This window comes from Sinocyclocheilus rhinocerous, unplaced genomic scaffold (assembly GCF_001515625.1).
Source record: "Sinocyclocheilus rhinocerous isolate Xijiao unplaced genomic scaffold, SAMN03320098_v1.1 scaffold2043, whole genome shotgun sequence".
Taxonomy (NCBI): domain Eukaryota; kingdom Metazoa; phylum Chordata; class Actinopteri; order Cypriniformes; family Cyprinidae; genus Sinocyclocheilus; species Sinocyclocheilus rhinocerous.
The window spans coordinates 362,009-378,585 of record NW_015652169.1 but is presented as its reverse complement, the minus strand read 5'-3'; the positions used below and the strand labels follow the sequence as shown (position 1 = coordinate 378,585).

Below are 16,577 nucleotides of genomic sequence, written 5' to 3'. Positions count from 1 at the left end.
AGATGTATCGAACGCTTTCTATAACACGTTGGCTGAATAGGAATTTCTGCCAGTCACTATAATGACTGCTATCCAAAAATGATTCTAATCAGTGTAAGTTTGATCACTTTTTTAATTGTATTGTATTATTTATTCCTATATATCTCTTATTAGATTGCTGCCACGCACATATGATTGCCTTATATGCCTGTGCAAGTTTGTCTGTCAGAACGGAAGAGAATAAGCAAAATATAGTTGTATGAACAATCTCCAGAATGTAATTAAAACCGTACAATTCAAAATTGTGGTTTTGTCATTATTCTGAATGAGGTTTTGCAATGGAAAATATCTTAAGTGACTTTGAAACAATCCTAAATGAGGTCAAAACATATTCATTGGGTTCAAATTTCACATTTAAATTTTTTTTCTTCACTTAAACTTACATATTTAATTATAATTGTATATAAATTATAAAGCGAATGGTTATTACTTCTAATGAATATTAAGAAAATAAGGACTTAAAAACGTGACTTTTCATATTGTAATGGTAATTTTGGAATGGAAAAGCTATAATTAAATTGTAATGATAATGTGTATTGTTAATTGTCACCAAATGCATGATTAAATGGATAATAAATGTATTCACCATCATTAGATCCAGGTACTGGTTAAATATGAGCTGTTTTCACTAGGCAAAGGGGAGGAACAGTCCTCCTCATAAATCTGACACTTTTAAACAGCACCCGGTGATTTACTCGTAGTCCACCTGTAAAGCACACTATCCATACATCACCTAAACTTTACCTCAAGTCAGTAGAACAAAATAGCCATGTTTCAAATGTGTATGATTTATGCTCATCACTGCAGGACTTCATCCATTAAACCCATCAAACATGAATTAAACTGCTTCAATTTGAACTATTCAAATCTAAAATAATTGATCAAGACTAAATATTACGACACAGCTTTTTTTATGGAGAGTTATTTATAATTACATGCGTAAAGCAGATAACAAGAACAACACCAATATTTTCAGTAACATTCAGTCTGAACAAATGTACAAGATGCAACATGAGTGACTGTATAGGTTATAGCTAAACATACTGAAACAATTAAAAAGAAACTCTTCCATAATTCTGCATCTGGTGGTCCTTTAAAAGATTCAGGCCCAGCAGGAGATGTTTTTACTACCGCAGAATGTCTTTATGAAGTGAGTGGCTTAATGTGGTGTGATTTGTGTCTCAGGGCCAAAATAAAAATCAAACAAGCCACAAAAAAATCCCTAATTTGCCACACATATTAATCCCAATGTTCTTCAAAGAAAGAGAAAAATGAAAAAAAGATTGTCTGCACAGTTTGACAGACCTATTGTATTACTTTGTTTACCACAATATAGATAAATACAGATAACCATATCACAAAAGGTTTCATAAACATATTATTTGTATCCATTTAGCTTAATAATATTTTAATGACATTGATTCATGTCACCCATCGAAATTATAAATGACAGATTCAGTTACGTGTCCTTTCTGGCATGTAAATCACACAGTGTCATGCACATCATTTCTGTTTACTTGGCTTTTTTCTTACATGAGCTCTTTCTAGAAGGCCTTTAGTTTTCCATAAAATGCAATTGTTTACACATTTTGTTGCTGCTTTGGGAAAAGCATGGCAGAAATATAGTTATTTTACAAAAGACAAAATCTCATTCAGAGTAACCAGAGATGTAGTTCATCACTATAGGCACGTACAGTTTGACAACCAGAAACTGTCGAGCCATAGCATTTTTTAACATTTGAAAATTAGCTTGAAAAGAGTGTTTGTGATATGCTTTTAAGAAAAATGTCACTTGGTTTGATATTTTGATATTCACACATTTTTTTGGTGTGACTTAAGTCAGAATCCTTTTTGGAGCCATTATATGTGTGGAAGGGAAGGAAAAGTGCTCTGCCCTATTTCCAGGTGAGAAGATGTGAAAGCTGGCTTTGTCTCATAAAACTCTACAAAGACATACAGGTGAACTGTGAGAAAAGAAATAAAAAAGCAGAACTCCTCAAGAGTTTTACCACCTTGACCTTCCAGCCACACTCGTTCTGTCACAAGCTAAACAAAAATCACTTATTTCACTAAAGTTTGTAAAATAGGGCAATTAGATATTTGTGGAAAGATAAGTAGACATTTGGTAAATATAGATACTGTATATATTAATAAAAATTGCTTCAGTGAAGGGCAAAGATTTTTTTTTGGTCTTCTAAGGGATTTCTAAACTCTTCCCTGGCGCCAGGTGTTCCAAAATTCTGAGCGCATGTCACATTCTTCTACATGTGGTATGTTGGAATTATGAGGCCATATCGTGTTTGTGTGCTCAGCTGCTTCCAGCTTGGATTGCAGGTTTATGTGCTATGTAAAACACCTGTTTGCAGCAAGCCTGAACTTTAATTATATGTGTAACAGTGGACATGCTGATCTGGCCATCCCATCATCATGATGAATGGATCTTAGTGGACACCATTAAACAATCAGTCACATACAGTAGTATATGCATAAGAGTTGCATGTTGCAGATGTCGTTCCTAAATCATAAGCAGCCACCATATACCTTCAGCTATAGATTTTTGCAGCTATATATGGTGGGAAGGAATCACCTAAAATGATATTTGACAGGCTATCATTCTGATCTATGATGTTCTTGTCATAAAAAGTAGTTGGATCGTTATCCCAAACCTGATTTTTTTTATAGCATCCTGTAACCTTCTGGCCTTCAGTTGCCTTCAGTTTCTTATGACAGTGGCCGACACTTTCTGCTTTTCCTGTGGAATCTTTAGTGAGTGTGAAGAAACTGCCAGATAACACCTTCAAAAAGCTGCTGACAGGAATCTGCTTGTTGGGGAGAGTTTTTTTTTAACAGCATGGGTCTGGTTTTTAATTAGCTTACATTACACAGTTTTCACTTTGCCATAGATGACTTAAGCCTAAAAGTCTTGAATGAGGAAGATGATGTGGGTGCTTTAACATTATTGTATAAAGGTTTCTAAAAAGAGATATTTCACACAAAAATGAAAATTTTGTCAGCATTACATCCTCCACTTGTTCCAATACTGTAAGAGTTTCTTGTTGGTAAATGATGTTAGGTTAGTCATATTAAATAATATGTTTGCTTAAACAAAACTAATTTATATGATATTACATAAAGAAGTTTTTAGATTAATTTATTTAAAAAAAATTAAGCATAAGCGAAGTGTAAACTTTGAATTCCATAGAGCTTTACTTTACTTTATAAATCTGCATAATATTGAGCAAATGGCAGGATTCAGAATAAGATCAACTGCTCTTGGTGAAATAATCTAAAGTGCATGAACTGATAAAGTCATAATTCATATGGCAGAATGGAGAAAGTATCACATGTTCAGTTCACAAGGTATCAGTATCACAAGGTTTTCTGTCATGTTTGTGTCTCAGTGGTAGATGTGGCACCTCATTCATCAATCAGTAAAAAGGTATTTCTTTGATTATGTCTGCATCCTTCCGGCTCCCTCTTCCAAGTTGGATCTTGCTGCTTTTCTCCCTAATTACAGGACTCTCATTGGTCAATGAGCTGATTTTGCAAGAGCCAATCCCAAAAAGGCTAACAGCAAGCTCCTGACATGTCTTTTTTTCTTAATGATCATGGAGCACTTTAAAAATGTTGCAGTTCGCCACAGCAGTTCAGAGGGTTTGAAGGGGAGTGCAGGGGTTGTGTGAAGAGTTCAGTAAGCCCCTTCAGAGCCCACCAGCAACTTAGGAGTATCTTCAAACATTTCTGCTAGAACAGGTACGTGCTTTTGAAGATCCTTTTTCTCATTCAGTTGACTGATACAGACAAAATATTCTTAATAAATTAGGTGCAGGTATGAGCACTGGGAAATTGTTTAAAAATGTTTTTAATATTTTAAAAATATTCATTTATTTATTTATTTGATAATCTTACATGGATTTCTATGTATGTTGCATTATTTATAATGTGTTTGTCCCCCCTCAACATCATTGTACAATGTAAAAATTAAAAGGAAAAAAGAAAAAAAAAACATAATTTGGGAATTATGTAAGACAGGTGTAAATAGTATTCAAAAAGACATTTAAAAAAATTGCAGGGAAAGCCTAAGAAATTCTTAAATTTAAAAAAGTAACAATTTTAAACAGTGAAGGAACAAAAACAATTTACATATTATATTTTTACAAGAACAATAGAATGTGAATTGCAGTCTGTCCATTAAAAACTAAATTGTACAACAACACATTATTTCAAGTTATTGGACATTTTAAACAAATCATTCATGGTTTAAAAGTTAAAATAGTTAAAAGTCCATTATTATTTAAGAATCAACTATTGAAACCCCCAATTGGCCGACCATTATTTCGAATATACCTGAATCCCTGATATGGATCACTCTCTCAATTTTTGTTTTCAGGATTCATCTAATCAAGAAAAATGGCCAGACTTACATTATCTGTTATATTCTGTGGAATGGCTTTTGCAACTGTCTTTATGCCAGGTGAGAATCCATTTTGATAAAAAAAATATATATATATTCTGTGATCCTGAATATTTATCACAATTCAAACCATAGCATTATAAAGCATCATAAATCACCATAAGTCACCATAGCATTATAAAACATGAACCAAATGTATCAGAATCCATCTCTGAAACAAAGCACATCTGGTTACTATTACTGCAGAAACTTCACAGTATTTACAAAACCAGAGAAAACAAATGAGCATTGTGTATTGTTATTCTCTTTTGTGAACACCTTTTGTTTTGTGAACAGAGACCTTGTGATTATCAGCCAACTGTATATTTTCCATGAGCTATAAACATCTAAAGAGACCAACTGGAGATGCAGATATATGCCACAAATAATGTTGCATGTACAGACAATTTTACGTCCTTCATTTTATTTTACAGCAGTGGTAATTATGGCAGCAGCCTGTGGGCTGGTTCCCCAATCCCTTTGTAGTTTAACAGGTACACTTGCGGGGGGTCCCGGAAGTTTAAGTCCCATTTTAGAGCACTTAGAGACAGAGCGGTAATCACTAGAATAAGACACAGGCTCCGCAGACGGGAAAAATGCCTGCTGTGCACTCATAGTCGGTTGGCACTTTCCTTCATTTCAGAAGTGTGACATTTGGTTCATAACAATTCAATTTAGTTTTTTTTCTTTTGTTTTCTTTGCATTTTTATTTATTTATTTATTTTTATTAACGTCTGACAGACTTTCTGAAGGCTAGTCCTGTAGGACGCAATGAAGAAGAGGATGGTGAGTTGGACTTTTTTGTGCAATAGTATCATAGGCTATGCTGTAAATGGCACTGACATCAAATCTCAGATGTGAGATAATGTCATTAAACATGAATCATTATGCTGCACACCTGAAAAATGGCAGTGGTTCATTGTCTCACATACAGCTTCTCTACATCTTGGCCTCAAAATAGAATCTCCTTCTTCTTATTTTCATTTTAGGTTATACAGTACATCATAGTTATGCACTGGCAAAGCAAAGAACCCAAAGATTTCTTAAGAATTCAATCAAATCATCACAGAGTTTTCCATATTTTATAATAATAGTAGTGCTGGGCAATGATTAATCGTGATTAATCGCATCCAAAATAAAAGTTTTTGTGTACATAATATATGTGTGTGTACTATGTATATTTATTATGTATATATAAAGACATACACACACAGTATATATTTAGAAAATATTTACATGTATATATTTATATTCATACAATTTATATTATATATAAATATATAAACATAACATATTTTTCTTAAATATATACAACACAAGTATTTATGTATTTATACATACATAATAAATATACACAGTACACACAAATATATTTTGTACACAAAAACTTTTATTTTGGATTGTTACCCAGCACTAAATAATAGTGAAGTTATCAAAATGCTAAGTAATAATATACACGATTGTCAGATTTTGATTAAATAAATAAATAAATAAACAAAATAAAAATACTGAGATGTTGTCTGAATATTATTTAAAGGTATAGTTCACACAAAAATGAAAATTCTGTCATTAATTGCTCACCCTCATGTCGTTTCAAACCCGTAAGACATTCGTTTATCTTTGGAACACTAAATAAGATATTTTTGATGAACTCCGAGAGGGTCAGAAAGATCTTGGATTTCATCAAAAATATCTTAATTTGTGTTCCGAAGATGAACAAAGGTCTTGTTTGGAACGACATGAGGGTGAGTAATTAATGACAGAACTATCCCTTTAGTTTAAATGATGCTTAAATTATACTTACTGTTGTCATGCGCTGTTTCAGCTATAGAGGGCGCTGCTGAGGTGAAGACAGACAGCAAGACATCACTGAAAAAGCTGGTCCGTAGCAGGAGGAATGTTGCCTACTACAGGAGCCAGCCTGATTTCTGGGGCTGGTATAAATACTTCATGCAGATCAACAACCAGGAGGGAGTGAGTAGCCTTAAACGAAAACAGAGATTGCTAGTCAGGGTCAAAATCTTTTTGAGATTTTTCTATGACTACATGTAATTGTCCTAAAAATAAGTCAACTTTCTTGAGAGCTGTTTACAGAAAATTGTGACAAGAGTAATTCAATTAGCCCAATTTTGTTTCTCTGTGATTATCTCCACAGATTGAGGACATGGATCGCATGTACCTTGTTTACCTGCAGAACAAGCACAGAGTAGAAGAGGGACGCTCGTACAACCATTACCTCACTCACCTGAGCGAAATTTACAAAGCCTGTGCTAACTCCGACGACCCAGACTGCATTGCAGAATCCACCAGCAAACCCAAAGCCAAGATGGTCATGCCTGTTCCTGTGAGGCAAGCTACTGTGACAGTGTGCAACCCTTACCTCGACCCCTACTGCCTCTATGCTGTTAGACCAAAAGCTGCAGAAGAAGAGCCTTCACCCGCCCCAGAAAAGGTCCCTGCTCCGATTCTGTCTCCTCTACTCCCTCTGCCTCTGAAAACCCCGTCAGCTTACTACTACGCTCCGGTCTTAGAGCCTTTCTTGCCAGCTGAGCAGAGGGCGGAACTGTTGCGTATCTGCAATCCTTCAGACACCGAGTGTTTGCAGTACCACCTGCGCGCTGCTTACGGCCACAGGCCCTCGCTTGGACCTCTGCCCTCCTACGCTCACCTTGGATGTGATCCTACCAAAGATCCTTACTGCCAGCCCAAGCTGGTGGCCAGATCACCTTCAGGTTTGTATCACCTGTACCCCACTTGTAACCCCGCCACTGACCCCCTTTGCGTCACGAATGTAGTTGCACCTGCAGCCCAAACCGGTGGGAACGCAGAAGCCCCCAAAGAGCAGTTTTGCAACCCTTTGTTTGAAGAGGGCTGCAACCCCCTTACAGCTGCCAAACTAGCTGGAGTCAATAAGCCCGTCTTGGAATACGCTCCAAGAGATGAGCCTGCGCCTCTCAACCTGGCCTGCGACCCTCGCTACGATCCGTATTGTCTGATGGGTGGAGCCGCTGCTCTCAGGAAACCCCCTTCGGTTCTCCCGGAGTTCCAGACCCGTCACCGTCTGGGCATCCATGGGAAGACCAAGGAAGGTTATGACTGCTACATGTTCTACGATAAGGACTGCACCCCAGTGGAGAGCCAGGACTTGAGGGCAAGTGCTGCCAGTTCTAAACCAGACTGCCACCCCTACGACCCCAACTGTGGTAAGTTTGCCCCTCAGACGTCCACTGGAGCTGAAGCAACCAAGAGGGTCAAAGACGACATCATTGAGCCCCATCCGGACTGTGACCCAGAAATCGATTACAACTGCCGTCTGCGTCGGGCAGAATCCGCAAGTGAAAAACACAAAGATGAGCCAGCCCAGCAAGAACAAGCTCTCCCTGAAAATGTGGCCCCTGAGTATCCAGTTCCACGATTCGAGGACTTCTTGAGAGGCTATATGGGTGACTACAAGAAATGAGAAGAAAAAACTGGATGAGAATTTACAAATTCAATCATGTTTATTCACATGTAGCACCAGTTTAGGTCTGTGCAAAAGAAGCAATTCAGGATCATCCAGGAATAGTTTTTGCATTGATGTTTTAGTAACTCTAGAGATGTCTAAGGTCTTAATTCTGTCTAAAATGTCATGTTGGGAAACATCCATATATTTGGGTGTTTTGTTAGTGGTAATGTGAAGCAATATATATATTTATGTACTATATAATGTAGGGTTAGGGTACTTGAATAATACTTACTGATACATAAATCTGTATGGTTGTTTTTCTCTAAATTTGTTTTGTGAATTCTTGATATGTATTTAATGTAGTTTCTACTTTGATAAAAACAATCTTTCTCTTCTGCATTTCATGTTTAATATTTTCAGTAAAAAATAAATGACTTAAATGAATTAAAGCTGGTGTTTTTTAAACATGCATTAACATCAAAAATATCACAATGGGTTCATATTTCAGTACAGCGAAACAAATTCATCATATTGCAATACAGAAATGTATGCATTCAAAATTAATTTTCTGAGTAAATACTAAAGTTTATGTGATTTACATAAAAGTGACAACACATGATATGACAGATTGGTATATCTATTACAACAAAAATAATGTATTGAATTATTAATATAATTTGAATCATGCAAATGCAGAATCAACACATAAAGTTGATGTGTTATGCAATGGCAGGCTTTAAAAAGGGGAACAAGAAAATAGACGAAAGAGCTCAAACTTTAAAAAGAGATATCTTCTAAGGGAAAATAAATAAGTCATTCACAATATACAATATACAACTTACAAGCTACGTAGATATACATTTATTATTTTGAACATATATGCCTGCTGTAGACCGAGAAAAAGGTTTGTGTGGAATAGAAATATCATTTATTCTAAACACCATATAAAAACACATTAAACATTAGTACCCAATACCCGATATTTAAATTATTCACAACATGCAGCATTCGGCCAAAAGATCCCTCAGGCAGATGAAAAATTAGTGCACTTGATAACTGTTTTAAAAGAGCTTGGCATGCCAATATAGTAACACTAATGACTACTCACACAGACAGTGAACATGTTGAAATATGCATTAACTACAAGTGCACTGTAAATATGCCACTCTCAGAAGGTCCCTCAGCGGGCAAATCTAACTAAAAAAGGAACTGATGAAGCACACAAAATATACCTAATACTTGGATTACCCAACACACTCTCCCAGGGACACACGGCAGATTTTATTGACATACTTCATTATGACAGGCAACTTGAGTGCAAGAAATCAGTTGGGATATGTTACCCAAGTGCAGACTCAGCAGCTTCGCATTCCATACCTCTGGCACATCTGTTGTGTTTTTTTCCTTACTGTCTAATTGGCCTTAGGTGGGCTTTGAGAGGGGATATAGCAAAGGCTACGAGACTTTGAACTGTTGCTTAATGCCTCAGTCAGCATGAGTCCGGTTTGTGCTGATTGCACCTCTCCATGGCCTGCGGGACCAACTGAATGTCATTAAGTGGATGGGAAAGGGCCCGGAATGGTAATGAGGGTAAATATGTCCTCTGCATAAGCAAACAGAAATTAGCAGTGCGCTGTACTCAGCAGTGCTGCAGAGTTTCTCATTTTAATGTGGTCAGTGAGTGAGTTTGTGTTTGAACTGCATTCTTGAAAGGGACTGTAAGAAGATCTGGCCTTGAACAGAGATTTTAATTAGTTTGATTGCACTTCTGTACAGTGAAATGTGGCCATTGAAAAGTTCTAAAGTTGAGCTTTTCTTCCCAATAGTGAGCTTGTAAAATAACACACATACTGCTGTTTGACATATAAACTTTGACTTTGACTAATGTTTGGCCTAAAGGAGCTGCGTCTGACAATGATTTTCAAACCAGATGTTAGTCATATATCTACAGTCCTAAAACTGTCCATTATAAGTTGCCTAATGTACTGAAGGTATAACCTTTTGACGAAATGAGAGATGCCCTAGTTACATGAACAGTTTTAACTACTTTAATCTCTCTGGGTGACATACTTACAGAACATTGATGACAGACTCTTTGTACTGAGCTTCAAATGAGAAAATACGTCTTTGCCTTGCAGGGAAACCTGCTGAGGAAAAAATAACATCAATATAAAATGGCATGACTTAAGTATATGTAAACATTCAGGTGTGTCTGTTCCTATAAACGCTGGAATTTATTAACAGAGTGTTAGAGTTGAATTTTAGCATAATAAAATATTGTGCTCACGGAGGATGAAGAAGAAGAGAAGATAGTCAGCACTGTCGCACATAAGATGTACACAACCTCCTCATGCAGGCTCTGAAGCATGTGATGACATGGTGCAAAGGCTTGACAACTCAAGAGGAACATTTTAAACTGTTGGTTCAGATGGAGCTGTCTGGTACACTTCAGGTTATTCTCAAAGATTTAATTTAAGATAAAGTTGCAGTTTTGTTGCTCCTCTGGAATGTATAAAAAGTTAGACAGCCTGAATCACTGCAACACATGTAATTTTTCATTGAATCAGAGACCTGTGGTTGATAGGCTATTGGAAGAAATTACATCCTGATTTTCTGAATTCCTGAATTCCATTACTTACTGGGTTTTAGTGAAACAGTATGATCTGTTTAAATAAGCTTTAATCTATGCACTATGCTAAGTTTTAAAATATTTGAATGCTTATTAACAAGTAAATAAGCTATGATTAAAATGACAATTTTTAGTTGTAAACAAACAAAAAAAATATAATAATAATTGTAGCATTTTTTTTTATTTTGTAGTAAATAATTAAATCAACTGCACAGTTTTTTTTTTGTATTTTTGCGACTTCGTGCCCCCTAAATTTAAGTGAGTGATGTTCGCTGTCGTAAATACTGTATGTCACTGTCGTAATTACAGTGGATCGCTCTACTATGCCACATTGTCCTATTGGGCATGCGCACATCAATATTGCGCCATTTTTGTCACTCTGAACAACAATTAATTACCTTATTTGCATTATTGTAAGGTTAAGTTTAGGATTGGGGTAGGTGTAGACGTTAATAAAACACAAGCTCATTAAAGCAGAACAGACGTTTGTGGGGAACCAGAACAGAATGCCATTCGACTTATTAGAAGCCAGTGTAGCCTATCAGAATGATTTTGAAACTGATATTCCAAGGTTAAAAATTAAAACACAACAAACAAACAAACAACAACGAAACTTACATACAGAGACTTTTAAGACAGGCTTTCCACACTCATGAATTTTCTTTAATTTGTCTGATGGCACACACATAATCATCATCAAGCGTTATGCTATGTCATTTTTGTGTCTATAAACATTAGCCTACACCACAGTGTCATTTTCCACCAGATCTCTAATATATAGTATTTGATATCATTATGTGGTGGAAATTAGGGTAAGGGTAACTAAGGGTAATTTGATCAGCTACTAAGATGTTAGCTAGCATAAACATAGGCAATCTTAGTTTTAATAAAAATCAACCCCTGGGACATAAAAGCGACCGAAGTTGAAGGAACACCCAGCTATATAACGCAAATGTAGTTGTAAGTGAGCTGTGGATGAATGGATGCAGTATAGACAGGTGGATGGATGATGAAGCGGGCAGCAGCCGCTGTCACATGATCCAGTGAAGCTGAGATCTGAGCGATCCAGAAGCGCAGCTCTGCACTCGCTCTCCATCTCATCTGATGCTCGGTCTCTGTGATTGGTGAGTAGCTTCAGTGTTTCAGCTGCTGTCTTTCGCGATTTTTTAGGTCGTTATCAAATGTTGAGATGCTTGTCCTTATGTATTTCCTGAGGTAATTTTAGATTTTATAGGTTTATTTTTCAAAGAGGTGCTAGATTCTTTTTTATTACGTTTGATGGCTAAAAAAATATCACGTTGACGTTCATTTTAAACTATAGCCTAATTAGTCTATTTATTTTATGAGCAAGGCCTGTAGGCTATTTTTTTTTTAATGCATGCATGATTAATGAATCTTGAGTTTGTTCCGAAGTTTGCAGTACAGCCTCTTGCTTGATTTATTTTATTTTGTAAGATAGTTCTAATAGGAATAAAAAGGTTACTACAGGAGCTAAAATCTTTTTTTTTTATCTGATGCCAAATTAAAACCTTAAGTGTTCTGTTGTTCTTTAAAAACATCTGTAGGCTACTGTATGTTCTTGAAATTTAAAGGACTCAAAACCCAATACACCTAATTTGAAGAACCTAATGTGAAATGAAAAACTTTTTGAATCTGCAATGTGTAATAATGGCTGCGTTTGTCACTTCAATTATTTAAATCTGTTGCATTTCACAGTTGGTTGGTCTCATTCACTGCATCTATACATAGCCTATTGCTATGACTGGTCTTGACCTTATTAAAATGATTGGTCTATGAGGGGATACTCTTGAGAATTAAAACCCTAAACTTCCTGCAAAGTTTGAAGAAAATCACATGACTTTCACAGAGTTGCCTTTCATTTTATTCAGCCAGCAATATTCCTTTTGTACAAGCACAGCAGGGGCAAAAGCATAATAATCAGTCATGTCCTCAACTAGATAAGATACTCACAGTCTTCCTGCAAACCCATTTTCTTTAATCAATATTGTTCTTTTAGAGCCGAGAATGATAGTGCAGAAGTTGTATGTTATTCTGAAAATAATGATTTACTATTCAGAATGTGTCAGTCAAGGGACAGGTGGGGGAAGCCAGCCATGAAATATCCTTTCCCCAAGTAAGGCTTATCTCTCATTGGGAATTCTAGAAGGGATGGGAGTATCATACGCTACCTGGACAGAATTCCTGAGTCTTCCTCAGAGCTTCGCTCTACAAACCTGAATACAGATAAAGTATGTTTATTAACTTATCAGTTTTAATAGCAGGAATAAGCTGTAAGTATCATGCCGTATGCTTCTTTAGAGATAGCGGATAGATCAAAATCAGTCTATCTCTCTATTAACAATGCTCTATTGCGATTGAATTCCTCTGGTTTGTTTGGAAATTCATTGTAGATAGAGAATGAAGAGATGGAGTCTGCTCCTACTCAGAATATACCATCATCCTCAGACCTCATTGACTTTGGCACTGCAGTAATTGTACCCAGCAGGCTACAACCTATTCAACAGTGATTAAATCTTTCATAAATCTTTTCATTTAGTATTTGTAGAAGTTTCTCGCCTGTTCAAAATATTTTGTTGAAGGGAGAGTTCACTGATTTTCAATCAGCTTTGTATTGTTATGGCAGTATAAGTAAATGAACAATGTGCATTATTTTTCTGTGTTACCTGCACCATTTATTAGTCAGCAAAAGCTGAGTGATGTAAAATGCATCATCCGGTGAACTTTTGACAGCTCCAGGGCTTTTGTGAAAACTACAGAGCATACTTCCACATTTTTGTATCCCTGCACACAGATAGTCTGATCAAGCCAGGTGCATTATGGGTGCTGAAGTCTTTCACCCATTTTTCTTTCAATTAGCACAGGTTTTGTTTTCCTTTTTGGAACTGATTGACCGTAGGTCACAATGATATCAGCTTATACACATTATTTTTTTCAGTGAACTTAAACCTAAGGTACATAAACTAAATTCAAAACCTGTGTTAATTGAAAGAAAACAAGTTGATAATGATTGAATCCAAGATTTGGTGATAATGTACCATAATGAGAGATTTACAAGCAATTTCAACCAAATTACACAAATTAGGTAAAAGATTTTCATCACAACACGAAAATCTTGCGAGCAGTGAATTACCCCTTTAATGTTATATGTGAGTTTGTTTTTGGATATTTTTAGGTACGTTTCATTTACAATAAAAAACCCCCACAGGGAAATAACTAAATAAATATGTTTTCCATTATTTGTTTTGTTTTCAGAGTTATTGGTGATGTCAGCAGACTGTTGTTATATGTGTTGACACAAATATGACCTCAGGGAGATGTTTTGAGACTATTTCAGTGCCCTGTTCATGTAAAGGTGAATGGATTTCAACCTTGAATTGACCCCGTATTGAGATGCACATGTCAGCTGCAGTTCATTGTGTTACCAGCTAATTAGTCACTGCTCTAGTGACCCGCTCACACATGCCTGGTTGATTTTACTCTCTATTTGGGATCACCCAGCAGAGGGAGTAACTTAAATGTCTGCTTAATTATAATTCATTACATTTATACAGCGCTTTTCTGGGCGCTCAAAGCACTTAATGCCAGAAGGAAGGTTTTAAAAGAATGCCATGGCACTAAATAGTTAACAAAAGAACATTATGCCTTCTGAAGCTTTTGCGATTTCCATAAGAACAATATAAACATCAAATGATCCTTTATTATCTCATGAATGTAGATGTGAATGCTTAGTGAAGGTGAGGTGTGCTGTATACTGGATTGGTAGAAGCTCTTGTGATGATTTCTCACATTGTTTTTTTATGTATTCTGTGTGAAGTGTTGAGAGTTTTCATGCAGAAACTGTCATCTGGACATGCACAGCATCAGGAACAGCTACTGTACTGTATAGAGTTATACAGACAAACACAAATTTAGAATCAAAAGCTGCGTTAGATAAATGCAACAATAGTATCCTGTTTATTACAAGGCTAAATAAATAAATACTGTATGTGGACATAAAAAATTGATTTGAGTTGGTAATTTTATAATCTTACCTGTTTGTAAAAAAGTCTGTTGCAATGCACAACAAAACAATCAGACACAAGATGAACAGTAATTTATAACTAAATTTAGCTATTAAAATGTATGAGATGTTTTTAATAGAGAATGGAGATGGCTTGATGCCACATATATTTGGTTTTGATGGTCACGTACATTCACCCTTAACCAATAAACCTAGGAGAAGTGTGAAGTACTGTAAAGAGTGTTTGAATGGGGAATGTGATAGAATAACAGACTGTGCGAGGGCTCAGTAAAGCTGGTGAAGTGATGGAGTTTGAAAGGAAATAGAAATGTCGTGTCCAGTCACAATGCCAGAGCTCTGCCATGCCTGACAGCCTGAGAGAATGAGGTGAGGTTATTGTTAACACAGGGAATCAAAAGGTGTTCATGCATCAGTGATTCGGTAGGAATGATGAGAGCAGGATGCTGGTGTTGCTGAGGATCAGTCAGAGCGGTTGATTCACTGTCTCACAGATGAAATAGTTCTTTTGTTTCTAGTGTATTGAATGGTAGATTTGATATAAAGGAATCTGAGAAAGTTGCATTGTTCCTTCTCTATAAAAAAAATGAAGCACATTTCTTAATCCCAAATAGTTCTTTTCTAATAGCTTAAAGACTTTAGTTTAGTCATGAACTTGGTTTACTGGTAGTCAGAAGTTAGTATTGAGGGGAGGGGCATCTTCATTCTAAAGAATATTTGATTGGACAAAAAGCTGGAGAGTGCGGGATGAGTCATGAATATTTTTGTTTTGTTTTCCTGGCAGTGAAAGACTGTACATTTTAAATGCACATACCTGCTAAGGGTTTATTTTGTTAACTTTTAGCATATACACTACTGTTCAAACATTTGGGGTCAGTAGGATTTTTTTAAAATACATTTTTAAAGATAAATAATTTTATTCAGCAAGGATGCATTTAATTGATTAAAAGTAAAATGAATTTGTAATGTTACAGGTTTGTATTTTAAATAAATGTTGTTCCTTTGAACTTTCTGTTAATCGAAGTATACTTAAAAATCTATCACAGTTTCCACAAAGATATTAAGCAACAAAATTGTTTTCAGCATTGATAATTGTCACACCCCTGTGGACTGTTGATTGTGGTTTCTCCCTCTGTGTCCTTATTTGGTTGTTCCTGTTCTCATTATTAGTTAATCACCTCATTGTGCTCACCTGTCTGCCCCTCGTTATCTGCCCTATATCAGTTCCTGTCTCTTGTTTTCTAGTTTGTCGGTTATTGTGGATGTTGATGTCTACTCTGTCTGGATTTCCTGTTGTCAAGTTATTAAATATCATTGTATTCGTCATCTTCGTCGTCCTGCCTCATCTCTAGAACACCCTGCCCGTGACAGAATAACCGACCCAAAGAACCGTAACTTCCGTTCAAGTTATTAAATATCATTGTATTCGTCATCCTGCCTCATCTCTAGAACACCCTGCCCGTGACAGAATAACCGACCCAAAGAACAGTAACTTCCGTTTTTTTCTCCGCGTTTTTCTTTCCGTTGTGTCCCCATGGATCCCTTCACTCGCCCCAAATTCCTCCTCCTGCTGGAGTAGGGAGACAAAGCTCTCGAGGACCATACCAAACTGTTCCTGTTGGTCGCTAACGTCACCAGCTATCCGGACGACGCGCTCTGCGCTTTCTATGAGGCAAGTCTGAACGCAGAGCGCGGTCGTCCGAAGATGGTCCTCGGGAGGAATTCGCCGCCTTCGTGGAGTGGACTCTGGCGAGAAACGGGTCGCCCCTCACCTTCGGCCCCGTGGAGGATCTCGCCGGATCCACTCCAGACCCAAAGCCCAACCCACCATCTCCCCGTGGTACGGAGCATCAGCCTGAGCCCACCGATGACGGAGAGCCCTTTCCCGCTGCGATCCGCGAGCCAGCGCAAAGCCGAGCGACTGAGCAGAGGATCACCTCGGAAGTTGAGCCCAACCCATCAGACCAGGTGC

The 16,577-nt window shown here is 36.8% G+C and overlaps 2 protein-coding genes across 4 annotated transcripts in view; both read left to right on the top strand.

The window, feature by feature from the left end:
- The first annotated feature begins 4,449 nt into the window (after positions 1-4,449).
- LOC107713965 (uncharacterized) lies at positions 4,450-7,952 on the top strand. The gene is made up of 3 exons (XM_016519639.1): positions 4,450-4,513; positions 6,318-6,466; positions 6,648-7,952. The coding sequence occupies exons 1-3, from the start codon at positions 4,450-4,452 to the stop codon at positions 7,950-7,952; spliced, it is 1,518 nt and encodes a 505-aa protein (XP_016375125.1).
- A 3,695-nt stretch (positions 7,953-11,647) lies between these two features.
- Positions 11,648-16,577, top strand: part of LOC107713968 (RALY RNA binding protein like) — a 22,645-nt gene continuing 17,715 nt past the window's right edge. For all 3 annotated transcript variants that reach the window (XM_016519643.1, XM_016519644.1, XM_016519642.1), the window contains exon 1: positions 11,648-11,690. The gene's annotated coding sequence lies outside the window, so the exon portion shown is untranslated. The remainder of the gene's footprint in view (positions 11,691-16,577) is intronic.